This window comes from Microcebus murinus, chromosome 2 (genome assembly GCF_040939455.1).
Source record: "Microcebus murinus isolate Inina chromosome 2, M.murinus_Inina_mat1.0, whole genome shotgun sequence".
Taxonomy (NCBI): domain Eukaryota; kingdom Metazoa; phylum Chordata; class Mammalia; order Primates; family Cheirogaleidae; genus Microcebus; species Microcebus murinus.
Window position 1 is genome coordinate 108,092,179 of NC_134105.1, and position 22,850 is coordinate 108,115,028.

Genomic DNA, 22,850 nt, shown 5'->3' on the forward strand with positions numbered 1-22,850 from the left:
TCTCCTGGCAGCGGGACACAGCTGGTGACGCCTCTGAGTCAGCTCTGCTCAAGTGCATTGAGCTGTCCTGTGGCTCAGTGAGGAAGATGAGGGACAGGAATCCCAAGGTGGCAGAGATTCCTTTCAACTCTACCAACAAGTACCAGGTTTGGCTGGAACAGAGGAAGAGAGGGGGGAAGAAATGGGAGGGAGTGGGCAAAGCCAAGGGGAAACCACCCATAGGAGGGTGGCATCTGAGGGTCATGTCCCCTAACACCCAGGACAACTGATACGGCCTTGTGTCTGGTTGCAATTACCCCCTAACTCCCAACCCTTCCTACGTTTCTTCCTGCAGCCCGTCACCCTCCGCTCTCCTCCCCACAGCCCCCATCCTCTGGCCTAGCCCTCCAACTGGCCCATCCCATCCAGCTGAAACGCACTTCTGTAACTCCCTTCTGTCATCCCTCGGCCTTTAGGCACCTGCTAAACGCCCAGAATGCAGTCTCAGCTGTGTTCTGCATGAGCCACAGCCGCCTGAGGCCGGTGTGGCAGTGAGGGATGCCCAGCCACTAGCACAGTGCCTGTCTTTGCTGATCTTAATATCTGTCCTATGGTGGCGACTCTCAGGTTCCAAGAGTTGGGACTGTGAGGTCCCAAACCCCCTCCACACATGGAGACTCTCCCTTTGTTGACCATCTTTGAAGGATGGAGGCTATTTTATTAAGGGTGGATTCCTTACCAGCCACTGGTCTGTATCAGTAGCTGAGCGCTGGAGCTACCGAGACAAAGTACGGTCCTCTCTGTAATCGCCTGTCCTCTCTCTAGCTGTCCATCCACGAGCGGGAAGACAGCCCCCAGAGCCACGTGCTGGTGATGAAGGGGGCCCCGGAGCGCATCCTGGACCGGTGCTCCACCATCCTGGTGCAGGGCAAGGAGATCCCTCTCGACAAGGAGATGCAGGACGCCTTCCAAAATGCCTACATGGAGCTGGGGGGCCTGGGCGAGCGAGTGCTGGGTGAGGGGCAGGAGCAGGGGCAGGGCTGAGAAGGGGACGCCCACGCCTTGGTGGCATCCCTGGGGTGGGGGGCTCTGGGGGCTTCCAGGCAGCCACTCTGCTCTTCTCACGCCTCCCTTCTGCCCCACTTCAGGGTTCTGCCAGCTGAATCTGCCCTCTGGAAAGTTTCCTCGGGGTTTCAAGTTCGACACGGATGAGCTGAACTTTCCCACAGAGAAGCTGTGCTTTGTGGGGCTCATGTCTATGATCGACCCTCCCCGGGCTGCTGTGCCAGATGCTGTGGGCAAGTGCCGAAGTGCAGGCATCAAGGTACTGGCCTCCCCTCCGTCCTCGCCTCCCTCATGCCAAAGGTCGAGGGACGGCAGAGACGCAGGCCACCCGTGGCCTCCTTCCCACTGACTCAGAGGAGAAGCTGTCCATCTGCAAGGAAAGGTCCACCCCTGCCTTGGAGCTCTCACCCTCCTCGCTTTCGCTCAGAGTGGCCACTTCCCGCGTCCATCCTCTCCCTCCCTGGCACATATGTCCCATATGCATGCGCATCCTTCCCATCTGATTTCACGCATGATTCGGCACCCTGTCTTGGAGGCCTGGTTGTCCTCCCCTTCCCAGCTTCTGCCACTCTCTCTATCCATTTGCGGTGGGATCAGCAGGCGCTTGTCTGCCCCCACTGGCTCAGCCCGGAAGCCCACAGACCACCTCCCACCCAAGCACGCCTCCCCCAGCTCTCTTGTCCGACTGCAATGGCTTCTCACTGGCCACTCCCTTCTCTGTGCTATGTTTGTTTTTCATTTAGCAAATAGTTATTGTTTACCAACTGTGTACAAGGCACCATGCAAAGTGCTGGAGTTAACAAGCAGACAAAAATTCTTCCCATCTTGGAGCTTACTTTCCCATTTCCCAGATACAACTCTTTCCAGTTTGCTCTCCTTTTAGCAACATCTCACCTATTGCCAAATTGATTGAAGGCCGCCTGTCTACTGAGGGCCAGGTACTGTAGTAGGCACTGGGAATACAAAGACAAGGCACTGGGGAACAAGACACAGGGCCTGGCACCCACACCTCATGATAGCTCAGAGGAAACAGACGTCCTTACAATTAAACAGATGTAGAACAATCATCATAGGGCAATTCAGTACCTATTATGGGGCAGATACTCTAATGATAAAAACAGTCAATTATGTTTTTGAACTTACATATAAATCAGGCTTAGAATACTAAGCTCTAAACCTGTCTGGTCTCATTTAATATTCAAAACAACCCAATGAGTAAGCACTAGTATTTTCCCTTTTTTACAGAGAGGGAAACTGAGGCACAAAGTAAGATGCCCAAGGCCACACAGCTAGTAAAGCGTAGAGCCAGGATTTGAACCAAGGCAGTCTGCTATTTCTTACCCGCCACACCAGAGGACTTGGTGCTGTGTATAATTGTGATTTCTGAACCCCATAACCACTGTCTCCAAGGTAGGCATCACTATCCCCATTTAAAGACAAACCAAAGCCGGGAGTGGGTAAGTAGCTCTTTCAAAATAAAACTGCCGGTAAGAGGCGGCCTGGGATGCGAAGCCTGGCCTGCTTGCCTGGAAAGCCCACGCTCCTCCTGCTCCGTGCTCTCGCCGTGACCAGGCTCGGCCAAAGGACCTCCACTCAAAGAGCAGTTAATTCTGCCTCCGGGAATTGGATCGGGTTTGACGGAGGGGATGATATTTGATCTGGGCTTTGAAGACTGAGGCGTGTTCTGTAAGGCAGCGAGGGCGGGGGAACAGCGTGTACCCTGACACAGCTCGGCTATATGGCGCATGTGTGTGGGCTGGCGGGGCCGGTGGCGAAGTGCACCAGGGGACCAGCTGGGTCAGGGCCCGTTAGAAGGACCCTGGCTTAAATGCCGGGTTGGGCTTTATTCTGCAGGCCACAGAGAGCCTAGGGGGTCATGGAGCAGGTCTAGCTTTCAGGAGGTTCCCTGGATGGAGGAGGGACTGGATTCGGGGAAGAACCGAAGTCAGGTTAGGAGGCCACTGCATAGTTCAGACAAGGGATGAGAACCTGAACCAGGGCAGCAACAACGGGAGTGGAGGGGGAAAGTCGTATTTGAGAAACGTTTTGTGAACTTGGCCAAAGTGGAAACGAGGGGGTGAGAAAGAGATAGGAGAGAATGGATAGTATCTAAGGTAGGGAGTGGAGGAACAGGCTTGGTGGAGGTGATGGGAATCAAGATCATGAGTTCAATTTTTTTTTTTTTTTTTTGAGACAGAGTCTCACTTTGTTAACCAAGGTAGATTGAGTGCTGTGGCATCAGCTTAGCTCACAGCAACCTCAAACTCCTGGGCTCAAGCAATCCTACTGCCTCAGCCTCCCGAGTAGCTGGGACTACAGGCATGCGCCACCATGCCCGACTAATTTTTTCTATATATATTAGTTGGCTAATTAATTTATTTCTATTTATAGTAGAGACAGGGTCTCACTCTTGCTCAGGCTGGTTTCGAACTCCTGACCTTGAGCACTCCGCCCGCCTCAGCTTCCCAGAGTGCTAAGATTACAGGCGTGAGCCACCTCGCTGGGCCATGAGTTCAATTTTGACCTTAAGTTTGAGGCACATATAAGACATCCTGGGAGAGATGTTCCAGGGAAAGCTGGAATATGGCTTAGAGCCTGAACGAGGGTCAGGACGTGAGATCTGAATCTCAGCAGCACAAGGGTGCAAAGTAAGTTCTTACTAGTATATTTTACTATATTGCCCAGGATGAGAACATGGGTCAAGGAAAGGGAGGAGAATGAAACCTAGGGCCACACCAACGTTTAGGGGCAAGTGCGGGAAGGGGAAGCGGTGAGGAGGGGAGAGGGAGGAAGGACACGGCTAACGTTGATTGGGCATTCACCTAACGCCATGTAATCTTCATGACCACCTGGAACAGCAGGAATCGCCTTCTCCGTTGTGCTGAGACTTGGTGAAGTGACTGGCCTAAGGCACGGTAGCTGGACAAGGTCAATGTTTGAAGTCTGGTCTCAGAGCCAGTGCTTCCTCCATTCCACTAGGCTGCCACCCAGAGGCGGCGGGGACCAGGAGGGAAGGAGTCCGCGGAAGCCAGGGGAGGCTGGGGTTTCAAGGAGAGTTAGTCAACAGTGGCGAATGCCTCAGAGGGTCAAGTAGGGTGAAGACCAAAAGGGCACTTTCATTTTTCGATTTGGAGGCCCATGTGGCGTTTGGGGGCAGTTTCAGTGGAGTGGTGGGGGTGGAGAGAAGGCAGTGGGGCCTGAAGGGGCTTCCTTTCCAGCACTGTGGGATTTGTCCCCAAAACCCACGCATGCAAATGCTGCTCTAACCCAGCTCTGATCGCCCAGTGCTCATAATGCCTCTCAACTGGCAGTGCCGGCCACCTGCCCCGTCCCAACTCCATTCACGCTGCAACGACAAAATAAACGTCATCCTTGGTGGGGCGCGCCAGGCCGGATGCCAGGGGCGGATGAGTAAGGCAGTGAAGGCAGGCGCGCTGTGACCATCTGTCCCCTGCTTGTCCAGTTAGATTGCCGCAGTGATCGTGGTAGATGCTCGGAACATCAGGTCCCAGCTCCGGGGCCCTGTGACCTTGAGCAAATCGTAGGCCCTCTCTAAGTCTTCGTTTCCTCATCTGTAAAACGAAGGGGCTGTTAAAGGGTCCTTCCAGCTCTGACTGTCTTGAATCCCTTGAAATCCAAACTCTTAAAAAAAATCTCCTAAATCATCCTTTTCCAAGGGACCATCATTAACTTGTTTTTCTGTCATGAACACCTTCCTCCACTTATGCTAACATCTTCGATCCCCTGAATATAACATAACTGTCATTGTCTCTCTTCCTCACCCACCCACCTGAATACACACACACAGACACACACACATACACACACACACACACACACACACACACACACACACACACACACTTCTGTTATCTTGGCTGGGACGCCCAGCCCAGCCATCTCGAAGTCTAGCTGTTCTTGACACTGGGAAAGGAATGGGGAGGACAGCTATAACACTGCTTTCCTTCCTCTCTGCCCCCTCTGCTAGGTGATCATGGTGACAGGGGACCACCCTATCACCGCCAAGGCCATCGCCAAAGGCGTGGGCATCATATCGGAGGGCAACGAGACTGTGGAGGACATCGCTGCCCGGCTCAACATCCCTGTGAGTCAAGTCAACCCCAGGTGAGGCCTGTGCAGGATGCCCCTGCCCCCATTGACACCTCCCCACCCCTAGAAGGCTGGCGTGTCCCCTGGGGGTATCTGGACTGCATCTCTGGGACCTTTCTGGGCCCTGCCTCTGACACTTCTGTGACTGGTTCCTCGGTCCTAAGTTTGTGCCCAGGCTGTGCCACTGGCCAGCTGTGTGACCGTGGAGACACCATGGTACCTGCCCGAGCCCCATTCTCTCGCTAGAGCATGGCGGGGCTGCCGTAGGCGTGGCGTGCGTGTGAAGGAACTACCCGGGCCTCGCACACGGCACTTACGGCTGTGCTGCGGCGCGGTGAGGGTCTAGCGCCGCTTCCCCGGAGAGACCTGGAGCCATGAGCTGCGGGGCGCCGCCGGCTAAGCAGGGAGGCTGCAGCCGGGTGGTGGGGAGAGGACTCAGCCCTCTGCCCCTTCCCAGGGAAGCCAAGGCGTGCGTGGTGCACGGCTCTGACCTGAAGGACATGACGTCGGAGCAGCTGGACGAGATCCTCAAGAACCACACGGAGATCGTCTTTGCCCGGACGTCCCCTCAGCAGAAGCTCATCATCGTGGAGGGGTGTCAGAGGCAGGTGAGCACCGCCAAGGCGGACGGTGGCAGGGATGGGGAGGCAGGGACAGGGAAGGAGCTGGGCTTGGGCGGGGCTTCACCCTGGAGCACTGGCTGCGTCCTCTCCCCAGGGAGCCATCGTGGCTGTGACGGGGGACGGGGTGAACGACTCCCCTGCATTGAAGAAGGCTGACATCGGCATCGCCATGGGCATCTCTGGCTCTGACGTCTCTAAGCAGGCAGCCGACATGATCCTGCTGGACGACAACTTTGCCTCCATCGTCACAGGGGTGGAGGAGGGTGAGCAGACTGCAAGGGCTGGGTTGCGTCTGCCGCTGTGCACCGCGTCCCTTGCCCCCACCCCAGCTGAAGAGTCACCCGGGACTCCAGGCAGCCCCACCTGCTTTCAGCTTCCCTCAAACACCAACTCTTCCTCTCCCAGGAAAACGGGCAGCCACGCTCCTGGGGCTGGGGGTGGGGAGGGGTCCCTGTGACCTCCCTGATGCCCTCAGAACCTCCCCGCAGGCCGCCTGATCTTTGACAACCTGAAGAAATCCATCGCCTACACCCTGACCAGCAACATCCCTGAGATCACCCCCTTCCTGCTGTTCATCATCATCAATATCCCCCTGCCCCTGGGCACGGTGACCATCCTCTGCATCGACCTGGGCACAGACATGGTGAGCCCAGAGGCGGACAAGGGGACAGGCGAGGCAGCCATGTGGGCACAGTGGGGGAGGGGCAGAGGAGGGAGGGAGAGGGGACGGGGGGGGGGGGGCAGCTGACCAGGCTGTGGTGGTTACAGAGAAGACAAGCACGGGCCTGGAAGAAGACAGGGTCTCAATCAGTGCTTGTTGAATTGTGTCAAAGACGCTCCACTGCTTCTGTCACCCCCTTCGAATTCCCTCCCCTTCCCATGCCCGCCCCACACAGGTCCCTGCCATCTCCTTGGCCTACGAGGCAGCTGAGAGTGACATCATGAAGCGGCAGCCCCGAAACCCCCAGACGGACAAGCTGGTGAATGAGCGGCTCATCAGCATGGCCTACGGACAGATCGGTGCGCCCAGCCCTGGGGCTCGGAGGGGACCCCCAGAGGAGGGTCCAAGGGATAAGCCCCAAGCAAAATTCCAGGACAGGAGCCAGCCCCCGGGGTCAGGGACTCCACCTCAGGTGCTGAAGGCCGGCCCGCCGCTTCCTTCTCTGACCCGCGCCCTGCCTTCTATCCACTACCCACAGGGATGATCCAGGCGCTGGGTGGCTTCTTCACCTACTTCGTAATCCTGGCGGAGAACGGTTTCCTGCCGTCACGGCTGCTGGGAATCCGCCTCGACTGGGATGACCGGACCATGAACGACCTGGAGGACAGCTATGGGCAGGAGTGGGTGAGCGGCGCTGCGTAAATGCCCACGCACGTGTGTGAAGGAGGGGTGCTAAATGCCTGGCAGGAATGGCCAGTAGTGGCCGCCTGGGATGGGGGCTGAGGATGGAGTCGGTGCCCAGGGTTTAACAACTGCCCTGAAACCATGCTACACTCTGGTCCTACCCTCTCCTTGGACATTCTTGCCACTCTCTGCCCGCCCTCCCCCAGACCTACGAGCAGCGCAAGGTGGTGGAGTTCACGTGCCACACGGCCTTCTTTGCCAGCATCGTGGTCGTGCAGTGGGCTGACCTCATCATCTGCAAGACCCGCCGCAACTCGGTCTTCCAGCAGGGCATGAAGTGAGTGTCCCCCCCACCACGAGCACCCTCCACCCAGGCAGTGCTCTGCGTGCACTCGCCAGCCCACACAGGCCAGGCTTCCAGCTGCGGTCGCCTCACCCCCGGCCCAGATCTGCGAGTTTAACTATCCGGCCGTACATCCACAGCCAGGTTTGAAACAGACAAAAGCAGAGGAAGAAATGACATGCATATTTCTAATGAGTTCTAATTGTGCTCCAATGTGCTTTTGTTATCATCTCCTTCCACCTTCCTTCCTTTTCATCTCTCCTGCCTTCTTTCCTTCCTCCTTTCCTTGCTTTCCCCATCTCTCGAGTGCCACCCACCCCCATCCTTGCCCAGCCCTAAGTCCGGAGTTTTCTGGGCCCCCACCCCAGCCCGGCCCACCGCAGGCAGCCTAGCATGCAGCACTCGCGCCGTGGCGGCCGGCGGGCAGGCTCCGTGCCTCCCTGGAGTGGGAGTTACGATCTGCCAGGCACCGCGCCAAGTGCCTAACCTCACACTCGCTGTGTGTAACCTCACAATAGCTCTACGAGGTGGGTGTTATTGTTTACACTGCACGGACAAGAGGCCCCACGGAGTGTTAAATGACATGCCTTAGGTCACCCAGATGGGCAGGGTTCACCCAGGTCTATCTCTAAAGCCCAGGCGCTCGGCTAGTACTTCACATTGTGGTGGCTCACCTGTCACAGGCCTGGCACCTGTTAGGTAGTCAGTAATTCCTTTGCGATTCTAGCACGGATGGTGGGTGAGCGCTGAAGGTATCGTGCCAGTTCTCTTTATTTTTCTCCTGCTGTAAACAATAGCCACGGTACCCCAAATGAGCTCTGCCACAATTTCTTAGTTGGAGCCGGGGTTGGGGGCTGGGAGATGCCAAACCCCTGGTGAAGTTAACAGCACTTAAGATCCTAGGAGGAGGAAAGTGGAAACTCTTTTAAATAAATAAAGGTAACATGAAGGAAGGAGATTCCAGTAAGCTAAAAACATTACTGGGGAAAATGCAGTTAGAAGAGAGCAAGGAGCAGAGAATCTAAGAAGTCGGGCACAAGTTTGTGCCTGGGACTTACTATGCAGTGCAGGGGTGACACCGGAAGGTGAGAACACAGGAAAACTGGCCAAGTCCAGCCCATCTGATAGGCAAATGGGAAAGGGACAAAATGAAAGCCAGGCTGGGCACAGAGAAGGAGAACGAATACCAACAAGTCACCTGGCCAGAGGCAGCCTCAGACCACCAGGCCTCATCTTAGGTCCCTGAGCCACTGGGAGATCCTCAGACATACGATTTGGATTATTTCGAAAAGCTTTATGGAAATCAAGTGCTGACCTATGAGAGGCTACTAGGCTTACTATTAATAATATGCGTTTCTTAGGCAAAAGCCAAGAACACATATATAGTATAACGATCACACGCTGATCCACAGTTCTGTTTGGAAGCCATAAATACTTCTAATTCATTTTAAATAGGGAAATATATTCATTACTTATTAAACAATGTAGCTTGAGAGACAAAGATCAATTAAAATGTGGCTTTTATAGAAGAAAAATAAGAGGGGTGCTTAGTGAGTGAAAAGTGTGGGCACCGCTGGCTCCTTAAAGAGGTGCTATGTATAAGAATATAAAGAAAGGCCGGCACAGTGGCTCACGCCTATAATCCTAGCACCCTGGGAAGCCAAGGTGGGAGGATTGCTTGAGGTCAGGAGTTCAAGACCAGCCTGAGCAAAAGTGAGACCCCTCCATCTCTAAAATAAATAAATATATAAATAAAAAGAATATAAAAGGTCAAGTGATAATATGGCCGAGCACTTTTCATATTCCAGAGCTTTTCACACATTATCTCCCATAATATTCCCAACAATCCTAATATATAAAGGTAAAATCTCCATTTTACAGAGAAGGACCATGAGGCTCAGAGAAGTTAAACAGTGCTTACAAGGCAAAGCTAGTAAATAGCAGAACTGGGAAAGGACCCCACCTGTCTGACTGCAGAAACTGCCCTCAGGACCCCATTCTGTCCTGCTTTTCAATTCTGATATGGTAAACACATATATTAACCTCTTACTGCAGAGTGAGCTTCCCCTGTAACTAAGTACTTTGCAAACATGCTCTTCTTCATTAAATATCTGGGATGAACAACCAACCACCAGGAAGTGTAGGAGACATCCAGGGGCCCTGCAGTGAAGGAGCTCCCAAAGCATCTTGCTGGGGAGATGACACTTTCACAAGCCACGTGCCTGGAGCAATGACAAGATTATAAGTGGCGAGAGGGCAGGCCCCACGTTGATCACCGCATCTCCAGGATCCAGCACGTCACCCCACACATGGAAACAAATACTTTTATTATCTTTTAAATTTCAAAACATTAAAGGTGTACAAATGTTTTAGGTTACATGGGTCTTTTTTGTACTGCTCCAGTCCTGGCTATAGGTGTGCCCGTCACCCAGGTAGTGTTCATAATGCCCATTAGGTCGGTTTATTCCTCTCCCCTCCTCCTCCCTCCCCGCTGGTTGCTTTCCACTGAGTCTTACTTCTCTCTGTGCGCTTGTGTGCTCACCAGTTAGTACTCACTATTACATAGAAATGACTGTTCAATGAATGGATATATGTGTAACAGACGACGTTTGCAGGAAAACTCAGTAAGCAGAAAAATAAAATAACATCTTTCCTTGGTTACACAGAGTAGAGTAGAGGATGCTGGAAGAGGACATAGGACGACGTCATTTACAGCCCTTCCCTCACATTTCTTTTCTCCTCTTCCCTTTCCTCTCCCAGAGATGTCCCTAGATCTCTCCCTCCTCAACTCCCCTTCAAATACTACCTACCCTCCTCTCTTTGTCTTTCCAGGAACAAGATCCTGATTTTTGGGCTCTTGGAGGAGACGGCATTGGCTGCTTTCCTCTCTTACTGCCCGGGCATGGGTGTGGCCCTCCGCATGTACCCGCTCAAGTGAGTGTCTCTTCAGGGCAGCCCACGTGAGTGGCACAGGCAGCCCTGAGCCCCTTCCAGGCTCCAAGTTCTGATTGGCTTGAATCCTGTTTCATGTGATGGCCGGCCGTGCTAACCTCCGATGCTCCTGACACTCTCCTCCGTTGCTTTTAGGGTCACTTGGTGGTTCTGTGCCTTCCCCTACAGCCTCCTCATCTTCATCTATGATGAGGTCCGAAAGCTCATCCTGCGGCGATATCCTGGTGGTAAGCCCCTCCACACTCCACCCTAACCCCCATAAAGTCCAACGCCCCACCGCTAGCTGCCCCTGCAGGGTTCCAACCCCACAGCCCACTCCCACTGTGATCGCTGCTCCTGGTCCTCAGCACCCTCAGATCCTGTGCTCCCGGGTCCCAGGAGCCCCGACCCTTTTGAACCTGTTCTTCCTCTCGGATTCCAAGTCCCACCTAACTCATAATTCTACCTTCCACTAAACCCACAGAACATCAGAATTCGAAGGGCCCTTCGAGGTTATATAGTCCACCTCCATATTTTACAGACAAAGGGAGGAGGTGAATTTATTTTTGTTCATGGCCATAAAGCAAGGAGTAGCAGAACTACCGCTAGAACCCAGGCCTCCTGATTCCAGGCATAACCAACAAGTTGTTTTTTTTCCCAACAAGTGTTTTGGATTACTTACTAAAGGTTAAAAAGGGATAGCCTACAGACCAAATACAGTCCGTGGATATTGTATGCTTTGACCTGCCCAATATTTTGTGCATGTGTGGGTTTTTAGCCCAATATCTAAACTTTAGGTGCTTTCACATAAAATCTGAATTTGACTTCTTCTGAAAACTAGGAAGAGCTGTCAACCCCGTGGCCACATTTCTACACGGCAGCAATGGACAGCTGCTCCCTTAGACACTCATTTGTCGCTTGAAGAGGCCCTGGGGGCATTTGCATTTTTTCCCCCTGGCCTACTCTAGGCCCACCCTCCACTGACCTAAATACAAGTCTCCCCTAATGGCTCCTCCTTTCCTCTAATCCCTGACCCAGCTCACTGGATCTGCCCCCAGCCCCATCATTTTTTTTAGCATATTATGGGGGTACAAGTGTTAAGGTTACTTATATTGCCCATGCCCCCCTCCCCCTTTGAGTAAGAGCTTCAAATCTGTCCATCCCCCAAACATTGCACATCTTACTCATTGTGGTTGTATATACCCATCCCCTCCTCCCCCTCCCACCCTTCCACACCCGGTAAATGTTACTCCTATATGTCCACTTAGGTGTTGATCTGTTAATACCAATTTGCTGGTGAGTACATGTGGTGCTGGTTTTTCCATTCTTGAGATACTTCACTTAGTAGAATGGGTTCCAGCTGTATCCAGGGATATACAAGAGGTGCTATATCGCCATTGTTTCTTAAAGCTGAGTAGTATTCCATAGTATACATGTACCACATTTTATTAATCCACTCATGAATTGATGGGCACTTGGGTTGTTTCCGTAGCTTTGCAATTCCCATCACCTTTTTGTAGCTGCCTCCCTCAACGCCCTTTACCAGCCTTCTGGCTCCTGGCTCAGCCACCTGAGCCCCTAGGAGATTGATCTCTTGCCTCCTCTGAAGCTTACGCTACAACCCCCATTCCCAATCTCTCTAACAGGCTGGGTGGAGAAGGAGACCTACTACTGAGCCCACTGGAAGAAGAACCAGGCACGGAAAAGATGGGGAGCTCTGGAGGTGTTATGGGGATGCTGATGGAGAGGGATGGAAAAACTGGGGTGGTATTTTGGGGGAAGATTTTGGAAGAGGCAATGAGGCAACTCAGCAGGCTAAGTTGCAGAGAGAGGGTGAATAAGCTCGGGGTGATTGCCCCGTTGACCTGACTGTGAATGATCAGACTAGACACTACATGTTAGGGCCCCTCCCTAGACCCTTTTACATCCCACTCCACCACGTTGTCTACTTTTTTCTAATGAATTGAAGGTTACCCCACCCCTCCCCATCCCCTATCCCTTCACCCCTACTTCCTACTGTAACAGATCAACATCCAAAGGCAGGGAAAAGAAAAGCCTCTAGGATCACCAAGTGTCCTTCTATCTCCCCAGCCTCACTCTGCTTCCCACTTTCACCCCTGGTTAGCTGTCTGCCCAGCTCAGTCCCATTGCTTTTCTCCTCAGACCTTGAAATCACAAAAGGCTCCTCTGGTGAGTGCGAGAGCCAGAGGCCAGAAAGGGAAGCTGGTAGCAGAAGCTGCTTCTCTCCCAGTCACAGCTGCTTAGGGACCTGGAGAGGAGAGCTGGGTAGACGGGTGGGAGGTTGGGGTAGGGCTGGCTGGAGGAGGAGAGACAGGAAAGGAGAGAGATAGCACCACGAACAAGACATTTAACATGCCTTGAGTCTCCAGATAGACGTCGTGGGCTCCAGCTCTATGTCCTGCCCTTTTAGAACACTACGAGCAGAACCAAATTCAGATCTCATCAGAGTAACAGAGGCAGGACCAGAAGGCAATCTAGGGAGCTTCACGGAGATGCCACAGTCGTGCACCAGGGAGTTCCCCACTGATCCTGGGTTAGTGGTCCTCTTGGTCCGTGAGGCCCAGAGGTCACAGAAGCTCTAGCTCTCTCCATTACATGTGCTTAGGAACACCCCACCCTTTGCAATACTAGGTCCTCGGAAGCTCCATGCTGTTCCGAGGGGGACAGCTGCCAGTTCTTTCCCAGCCCCTCCCACCCCTTTCCCTCTCATGTCCATGTTGTTGAACCTGCGTCATTCCTGGGCACTGCCAAGCCAGCCCTGGGAAAGGAATTCCCTGGCCATTGGCTGGAATTGGGGTGGAGAAGTTCCCAGAACCTTCCCATCTTCCAGGGACATGCAGAATCAGCTTAGGTCATGAACATAGTCAGATCCTTTGGACAACAAGAGGGAAAACATTAGGAGACTTTTCCTTGACCTCAGGTGGCAGGGCTGTTCCTCCAGGCAAATGTCCTTCACACCATGATCATTGTACCCTTTTCCCTTGAGATGGGAAGTTGGTTTCAGTTTCCTAAAGGAGATACTTTTCTTTCCTTTACTTCCTCCCCACCTAATATTTTTGCCCCTCAGGCAGCTCTTCCCATTCTCTAAGCCTGGCTTAGAAGGCACTGGGAATGCCCTGTGCAGAGACGTAGGTGAGCCATGCAAGTGAGAGAGACATCTAAGGAAATGGAAGATCTAAGGTGGAAAGGAAGGAAGCACAAAAGACAAACATTAGGTCAGGCCCATAAATAATCCCAAGGGCTATTATTTCATTACACTGGAATTTTGCTTTATCAGAAGTACCTAAAAGTAAGTGAGTCATTGCCATGGGCTTGGAAATCCAAATGGGAGACCATATTAACTTGGGCCCCATTAATTTGAGATTATTACCTGTGGACAAAAGTTTATCTTTGCACAATCAAAAAATGATATTTGTTTAGTAAATTAAGAGCATAAACCATATTGCTGGGGTGGCATATTTAGTCTATCTAAAACAATATCTTTCAGGCACTTTAGAAATATCCATTTAGAAGTAGTGAGTGCATGGGCTAATTATCATCAATCCTCAAGTATCTGTTAAAGAAACATCTACAGGGTCTTTACTGGTGACCTTTTGTAAAATGTTAGTTTGAGGCACTGCATATGTACTTGAAAATAATAAAGTTGCGTTTCTCTATGGAAAAAAAGAAATCTTTCATAATTCAGATTTCCATACTTTATACTTGCCTCCCTCCTAAATTGTAGTATTGAGATGTGTGCTGTGGCAAAACTTGGCAGAACTTGGCTTGTTGGCTTATGCAGCAAAAGGAGGGCAAGTGTCAGGGTTAGGAGGGGAGGGATCTGGGAGCAGATGATGCCAGTGGAGAAAGCCAGAGGAGAAGAAGTCTAGTTGCAAAATAACCTAGAAGAAAATAGGGCCTTCCTCCCCATGGCTGATCCCATCCCAGGAGCCACGAAGGTTTGTCCCAGACAAACCTCCAGGGGAGGGCCTGTGAGTCTATGGGGGCCCAAATCCTCAGGACCACTTCTGCTCTTTCTGTTCCAGATCCAAATCAGGCCACTCTCATCCTGACAGGGTGGGGGAAGGAGACAACAGGCTGAGGGCCCTGAGAGTCACCACTAATTATTAATACCAGTCTGTACTGCATGCAGAACCCTGCTCTGGATGCTGTCTTTAGGGATGGGTGTAAAGTGGATGCAATCCTGGAAATTCACCTGAGTGTAGCCATCGGAAACCTTCATGGACAGAATGTAACAGGCAGTAAGTAGGGAGGGACACTTGTGTGCCAGAAATGGCACATCAACATCACCTCGTCAGCCAGGCCATCACAGAGCATCTCAAATAAAATAACACTCCTGATACCCCTCTTCTCCATTCTCTTTTATTCATAAATACTTACTACCTCAAATTTAGATAGATGGACATAATATATAAAACCATATACACATAATTCAAATATATATATTTTTTGTTTGTTTATTTATACTTTTTGTTTGTTTGATTCCTCCAGAGTAAGTTCCATGAAGACAGGGATTCTTTTTCTTTTGTTCAACGTTTTTTTTTTTTTGAGACAGAGTCTTGCTTTGTTGCCCAGGCTAGAGTGAGTGCCATGGCGTCAGCCTAGCTCACAGCAACCTCAAACTCCTGGGCTCAAGCAATCCTCCTGCCTCAGCCTCCCGAGTAGCTGGGACTACAGGCATGCGCCACCATGCCCGGCTAATTTTTCCTGTATATATTAGTTGGCCAATTAATTTATTTCTATTTATAGTAGGGATGGGGTCTCACTCTTGCTCAGGCTGGTTTTGAACTCCTGACCTCGAGCAATCCGCCCGCCTTGGCCTCCCAGAGTGCTAGGATTACAGGCGTGAGCCACCGCGCCCGGCCTGTTCAACGTCTTTATCCTTAGCATCTAATACAGCGTCTGACACACGTTAGGCAATTAATAAATATTTGTTGGGTAACTGAAAGTATCCTCACAGTAAGATGGAGACTATCCCCAATTTACAGACGAGAAAACCAAGGCTCAGAAAGGTTAAATTATGTGTTCAAAGTTTCAAAGGTAGTAAGCCTCAGAAGCAGGAGTCAAACCTAGGTCAGTCCGACTCCAGGGCCAGCCCTCGTAACCACCATGCCACACTTGGCTCCCGCAGAAACAGAAGCTTGTGGGCACAGAGAGAGCCTGATTAGCCCAGTGGTGTAGCAGACTGGGAGGCTGCGAAGGGAGCCAGAAAGTCGTGTACATTTGAGCAGTAGGAGCTGGACAGACCCATGGATTGGAACCAGAGAAAGGGAGAAGACATGATCTTAAAGACCCAGGAGGGGGTTAAGACTAAAGATCTAGCCTGTAATCCTAGCACTCTGGGAGGCTGAGGCATGAGGATTGCTTGAGCTCAGGAGTTCGAGACCAGCCTGAGCAAGAGCGAGACCCTGTCTCTACTATAATAGAAAGAAATTAGCCAAACAACTAAAAATAGAAAAAAAATTAGCCGGGCATGGTGGCACGTGCCTGTAGTCCCAGCTACTTGGGAGGCTGAGGCAGGAGGATCACTTGAGCCCAGAGGTTGAGGTTGTTGTGAGCTAGGCTGACGCCATGGCACTCTACCCGGGCAACAGAGTGAGACACTGTCTCAGAAAGAAGATCCAAAGAGATTCAACAATCTGCAAGGGGAGAGAATCTTCCTATTGGATGTAACTTGAGAAGCTAAGGCCAATTTCTGACCTAGGCAGGAAGATTTACATGGTATTTTCTTTTTATGTACAGAATAGGAAATGTGATACTATATCAAAGACAGATACTAGATATTCACAATGCTAAGAATGCAGCAAAGACTAGGAAGAAAGTGATTAGATCAATATCAAAGGAAGACATTTAATACAAAATAATTGTTTCAGAAACATCCTTGGCTTCAGTAGATCCAATGGAGAATTTTTTCCAAATTCCTCAAAGAATATCCTTGTATTATTTAAAATGTGTTAGAATATAGAAAATAATTTTGTGTTGCCTAGACTCTTTTATGAGACAAGTACTCTTGATAAATTTAATAATTAATGTAGATAATAATTTGACTACTACCAAATAATGGAAAGCAAAGATAGTATATTACAAGGAAAATGTTACTAACAACTAACATTAACTAGAAAAATGATTACATAATCATTTTGAAAGATATTGAGAAGGCTATCAGTAAAATTCAACATCTATTACTGATTAAAATCTTGGAGGAAAAAGCATATCAGAAAATGTAATTATGTTCAAAGAAGAAAAGAAGAGATGTGGTAAGTCTAGAAAATTAATAGAACATTAACTATAACAAAAATAATAGCAAGGGTTGGGCGTGGTGGCTCACGCCTGTAATCCTAGCACTCTGGGAGGCCGAGGTGGGTGGATTGTTTGAGGTCAGGAGTTCAAAACCAGCCTGAGCAACAGCAAGACCCCATCTCTACTATAAATAGAAAGAAATAATTGGCCAACTAATATATATAGAAAAAATTAGCCGGGCATGGTGGCGCATGCCTGTAGTCCCAGCTACTTGGGAGGCTGAGGCAGGAGGTTTGCTTGAGCCCAGGAGTTTGAGGTTGCTGTGAGCTAGGCTGACACCACGGCACTCACTCTAGCCTGGGCAATAAAGCGAGACTCTGTCTCAAAAAAAAAAAAAAAAATAGCAAGAACATTTGAAATCCTAAATAAGGAGTTTATATTTAAAAGGTCTAAATAAATAAAAGCTTTTTAAAGAACATGACTTGGCTGGGTGTGGTGGCTCACACCTGTAATCCTAGTACACTGGGAGGCTAAGGTGGGAGGATCACTTGAGGTCAGGAGTTCAAGACCAGCCTGAGCAAGAGGGAGGCCCTGTTTCTACCAAAAATAGAAACAATTAGCTAGGTTTGGTGGCATGCACCTGTAGTACCAGCTACTCAGGTGGCTGAGGCAGGAGGATCACTTGAGTCCAGGAGTTTGGGGTTGCTGTGAGCTGTGATGATGCCACTGCACTCTAGCGAGGGTGACAGAGTGAGACCCTGTCAAAAAAAAACTAAAACAAAGCAACGGCAGCGTAACAAAAAAAAAATCCAAGAAGCAATGAGTTCAAAGTTACAAGTTGCAAAGTATCAGTTTTTAAAAATCAAATGTATCCCTAGATATTAGGGAGATAGAAAACATAGCACGAAGAGCTTCTATTTACAATAGAACCAAAACAAATTACACTCAAGATTTAGTATGTGCAGCATATAGTATTTATTAAAGAAAACTTAAAAGCACAATGAGAGAAATAAAGAAAAATATGAATACATGGAGAGCTAAACAACTGCCATTTGGGAAGACAGAAGGTAGTAAAGATAAAAATAAGTTACTATAAAAGAGTCAATCCAATATCAATTAAAATCTTCACTATATTTTTATAAAACATGACATGTTGGTGGTGACATTCAGCTGCAAGAGTAATCAGGCAAGAATCTCAGGATTTTTTTGTAAGTAATTATAAAGGAAATGAATAGATAACTGTGATGCTAGCATATTTACCCCAAAAGATTTTAAAACTTATCAGACCAAAGTGACGATCATCAAAACCTTTTAACATTAAGCTCAAACCTGAAGACCCATCATTCATTCAACATCAGTTCAGGAACTATTTGTGGACCAGCTGCTCTGTGCCAAGCACTATTTCAGGAGTTAAGTATACAGCCACGAATAAGCCAGGAAAGGTCCCTAGGGTCATGGAGAATCAGACAACAAGTCAACAAGGCAATAAGTCAACCAGACAAGTCAACAGATAAATAGGATAATTTCAGAGGGTGAAAAGTGCTGTGAAGACCATAAGTGATAGAGGGCTGGGGTCGGAGGGGCTACTTTGAATTTGGCAATCTGTGAAGATCTTTCCGAAGAGGTGGACTTTTGAGCTAAGATCCGTGCAACAAAATGGAGTTTCCAAAAATAATTTCAATGGATTTTATTTCCATAAATTTGCTTTTGGGAACCTCCCATGTGCAAGCTTAGGCTAAGTGTTGTCATATAGATGATGCAGAGATGAACTTAGCCATTTTAACCTTAATTCTAACTTTATTCTTAAGAATTCTGTGACCTACATTAAACACAAAGACTAAGAGAAAATATTTGTAATGTGTATGGCAAGAAGTTCCTATAAATCAATATAAAAAAGAAAACAAAGGAAATTGGGCAAACGATAAGAAGGACAATTCACAAAAAGAAATATAAAGTCCAGAAAGCCAATAAACAAACATAAGAGAAAATGCTCACATAGACAATAAAGAAATGCAAAATAAAACTACTGGATACCAAAGTTCACTGATTATAATGGCAAAACTGTAAAGCATCAAAGTCATTCAGTGTAATCAAAGGTGTGTAGAGTGGTCCTTCTTGCATCTTATTTTGGGGACATAGATCTATGGATAAAGCTCTTCCAAAGAGAAATTGGCAGAGTCTTTTATGATTTTAAACGGGTGTACCCTATGATTCAGCAATAGGAATCGATTCTACAGAAATAGAAGCTTAAGGGCCTAAAGATACCTCTATATAAGGATGACACTGTAGCAACGTTTCTAATGGTTGAAAATACCTTATAAATCCATTGTAGTGGGGAATGATAATAGATCACGTTCAAGACAGAAGATAGAATACCTTGCAGCCACTGAAAAAAATAAGTTTTATGTACATGACAGGTTGATAAATGAGAGTTGAATGATTGCACAAAAATTTTTAAATATCTTCTTTTAGATATCTCTTTGTATAAACAGAAGAAAGACTGGAAGGACACACAGCACATTGTTGATAGCAGTAACTGCAGCAGTGGGGACTCTGAGTCTGGAGGGAGGGAGAGTAAGGACCTTCAGTTTCCCCCTTATGCATTTTTAATAGAGAAGAAAAGTCCAATCTATTAAAGAAATAGACTATCATTTATCCCAGCTGGGAAGGGAACATTTCTATTTCTGAATATTGAAGGAGGATTGCATCAGCACCAAGATGTATGTTTTTAGAGATAATCATATTTTTAAAGAAGCATGCCCAACCAAAATGAAATTAAATAAATATCAAACAATAGAAAAGGCAAATGTCTGTGACATGTATGATTGAAAAAATACATAAATGATTGATGGAAATAGATAGATGCCTCTGATCCTTCTTGGAAAAAGGTAGAGTATAATTTACACGTAAAACATACACAGTTAATACAGTCCAAGCATCTAGTGAGATGCCAGAGAAAGTGAGTGGAGGAGAAAATACATCATTTTAAAATGAGGAAATACAGTGGTAGCACATGGAAATGCATATTTTTACTCTCACTGAGAAAAGCTGCACATTAAACCACAAATAAAACTACTAATACTGAATTCAAGCTATTTATTGCATGCACACTGTATATGTCAGACACTGTGCTTTATGTAGAGCACCTCACTTTAATTCTTACTCTTGCCACCATACAAGGTGTACAGTACCCCATTTAAAGATAAGAGAGGCACAGAGAGGTTAGGTAACTTGTCCAAAGCCACAGAGCTGGCAAGCTGAGGGGCCAGGACTCAAACCCAGGACTGATTCCAAAGCCCAAGATCTGATCTATTCTGCTGGCTGGTCTCCTAAAATTACAAGATCTAATGCACTGTTGGTGAAGTGTGCCTCACTAAAAAGCATGCTCACACACAGAGTACATGCTTTATTTTTTGCCAGCTATCTGGGGTACCTCTAAGTGTCAGAAGTCCGTAGGACTACACAAGGGCCTTGTTCTAGTTTTGTCCTCAGACTGAAATTCTCTCTGTAGCAGTGCCTGCTCCAGTCATCCTCAACACCAAAGACTGAGACTTCTGGATTCTTGGTTAGAACTTTCTTGAGGCCTTTGTGAGGCCAGACCTGGGCGGTTGCCATGGTTGCCATGGTTCACAGGGCCTGGGGCTGGGGGGGCTCCCAGTGCCCCTGATGCTCACTCTGCCTCCAGCTCCCACTGCATTTGCCACCTGCCGAGCACCCTGTGGCATCTTTATCACTTAGGCATGTCATACCCTCTAGTTTCCTGAGGCCCTTGCTCTTCAGCTTCAGGCTCTTCTCACTCCTCACTCCAGACTCTTCCTCCTCCTCCTCGCCTCCCCCTTTTGCACCTCTACCACCTGACCTGCCATTTCCCTCTGCCCACCGCCCTGCTTCCTTCTCTGCCCCTCTTTCCTCCCACTCCTCCCCCTCCCCCCTCACTGTCTTGGCTTTCTTCCTACCAGTTTAGCTGGGTCAGCTATATCCAGGAATAACTATGGGGCTTGGCGGGGGGAAAGAGACAGGGGCTCCTCAAGGGCAGAACCCAAGCACAACACCTAAAAAGGAAAATAAGACAAAAAAGATGAGGAGGAAAAGAAAAAAGGCAGACATTGAGGAACTGAAGAAGGAAGTGGCTATGGTAAGAACACCCCAAACAGGGACTGACAAACTGCCCTCTGAAAACACTGCTCAACCTTCAACTTAAGTGTCTTTTAACATCTTCCCTTGAGAATTAACCACCCAGGCCAAAGCCATCTCCCTCCTCCAGGATGTTTCTCCCTCTCTCCCTGGAAATGACCTGGGGTCACCACCTCTCCCTCAGTGACTCTACTGTCCCCTCAGGATGATCACAAATTAACTTTGGAAGAGCTGAGCGCTAAGTATTCCGTGGACCTGACAACGGTGAGTAAGGATCTCCCTGAGGGAGGCAGAGGGTCTCCCACTCTGACTTTGAGGCTGCCAGGACAAAAAGTAGAGCTAAAAATGTAGCCCCTTAACTTCGAGCCCAAAGTTTTACCTTCCACCCTCTGCCTAGACAAGTAGCACAGGACATTACCTAGAAAAAGATGACAATGGTAATGACCCCAAAGAAAGCTGAGCTAGATAAGAGAATAAGAACGCTTTAGGGCAGTGCTTCTCAAGCTTCTTGTCCTTAGGACCCCTTTACACTCATTACTTATCAAAGATCCAAAAGAACTTTTGCTTATGTACGTTACATAAGCAAATGGATATGGATAGGTTAACATCTATCCATATTTACCATATTAAAAACTAAAATTGAGAAATGTGAAAAGTATTTCCCAACTTGTTTTAAAATAACAAGAATAAACTCATTATATGTTAGCATAAATAATACATTGGACAGACAACTATATTTTTCAAAACAAAAAAATTAGTAGCATCTTGCATTTCTGTAAACCTCTTAAATGTCTAGCTTTTTAATAGAAGATAGCTGGATTCTCATACTTTCCTGTGCAGTATTGTGTCATGTAGTCTTTGGAAAATTCTACCCTACGAGTTAAGAGAATGAGAGTGAAAAAGGGTAAGTGATGGTTTACTGTGAGTAGAAAAACTGATCTTGTAGACCCCCTAAAAGAGTCTCAGGACCCCTTGTGTGTTTCAGGGTGAGGTTGGGGAGTGGCCAATGGGAATTGGTAGGTTCTATTCCACTATCAATTTTATTTAAAATTGTGCACAAGACTAGACACTGTGCACAAGACTAGAATGAGAATCCATGCATTCATGTCTTTAGTTGTTTTTTTTTTTTGCTTTTGCTTTTTTTTTTTTTAACTGTAGAGGCGGGGTCCTGTTAGATTGCCCAGGCTGCCTTAAACTCCTGGCCTCAGCGATCTTCTCACCTCGGCCTCCCAAAGTGCTGAGATTACAGGCATGAGCCAGCCTATTTGTTTAGCATTTTTTATGGATACATAATTATTATACATATTTATGGGGTACATGTGATATTTTGACATAAGCATAAAATGTGTAATGATCAAATTAGGGTAATTGGGATATCCATCACTTCAAATATTTATCATTTATTTGTGGTGGGAACATTCCAAATCCACTCCTCTAGTTATTTTAAAATATACAATCAATTATTGGGATGGGTTTTTTTCGTTTTTTGAGACAGTCTCACTCTGTCACCCAGGCTAGAGTGCCGTGGCGTCAGCCTAGCTCACAGCAACCCCAAACTCCTGGGCTCAAGCAATCCTTCTGCCTCAGCCTCCCGAGAAGCTGGGGCTATACAAGCATGTGCCACCATGCCTGGCTAATTTTTACTATTTTTGGTAGAGAATGGGGTCTCACTCTTGCTCAGGCTGGTCTCAAACTCCTGAGCTCAAGCTATCTTCCTGCCTCTGCCTCCCAGAGTGCTAGGATTACATGCCGGAGCCACTGTGCCCGGCCAATTATTGTTAACTATAGTCACCCTATTATGCTGCCAAACACTAGATCTTATTCCAAGTTGGAGAGTCTAAGTGTGGGTATCAATATGTTATAAACATTATGTGTTACATCTCATCATTGCATTGGCCCTGCACATTATAATTATCTGAATATATTCATCTCCCCACTAGTGCTCCTTAAGCAGGACAGGGACTATTCTTATTCATGCTGTTAGCCTCAGCACCTTACCACAGTACCAGGCCTCAAGAGAGGTGCTCAAGTTCAAAAAGGTTTGTGAATCAATCCATAA

At 48.3% G+C, this 22,850-nt stretch overlaps 2 protein-coding genes across 2 annotated transcripts in view; both read left to right on the forward strand.

Moving 5' to 3' along the window:
- The window catches only part of LOC105862687 (sodium/potassium-transporting ATPase subunit alpha-2), a 27,734-nt gene extending 13,647 nt beyond the window's left edge, over positions 1 to 14,087 (forward strand). Inside the window, exons 11-23 of the mRNA XM_012749181.2 lie at positions 12 to 146; positions 805 to 994; positions 1,128 to 1,303; positions 5,033 to 5,169; positions 5,612 to 5,762; positions 5,872 to 6,040; positions 6,266 to 6,420; positions 6,674 to 6,797; positions 6,977 to 7,122; positions 7,329 to 7,459; positions 10,298 to 10,399; positions 10,553 to 10,644; positions 12,043 to 14,087. Coding sequence (XP_012604635.1) covers positions 12 to 146; positions 805 to 994; positions 1,128 to 1,303; positions 5,033 to 5,169; positions 5,612 to 5,762; positions 5,872 to 6,040; positions 6,266 to 6,420; positions 6,674 to 6,797; positions 6,977 to 7,122; positions 7,329 to 7,459; positions 10,298 to 10,399; positions 10,553 to 10,644; positions 12,043 to 12,071 — 1,737 coding nt within the window. The 3' untranslated portion in view covers positions 12,072 to 14,087. The remainder of the gene's footprint in view (positions 1 to 11; positions 147 to 804; positions 995 to 1,127; positions 1,304 to 5,032; positions 5,170 to 5,611; positions 5,763 to 5,871; positions 6,041 to 6,265; positions 6,421 to 6,673; positions 6,798 to 6,976; positions 7,123 to 7,328; positions 7,460 to 10,297; positions 10,400 to 10,552; positions 10,645 to 12,042) is intronic.
- A 3,363-nt stretch (positions 14,088 to 17,450) lies between these two features.
- Positions 17,451 to 22,850, forward strand: part of LOC105862683 (sodium/potassium-transporting ATPase subunit alpha-4) — a 37,379-nt gene continuing 31,979 nt past the window's right edge. Inside the window, exons 1-2 of the mRNA XM_012749178.3 lie at positions 17,451 to 20,792; positions 20,996 to 21,055. Of these exons, the coding sequence (XP_012604632.2) occupies positions 20,649 to 20,792; positions 20,996 to 21,055 (204 nt within the window). The 5' untranslated portion in view covers positions 17,451 to 20,648. The remainder of the gene's footprint in view (positions 20,793 to 20,995; positions 21,056 to 22,850) is intronic.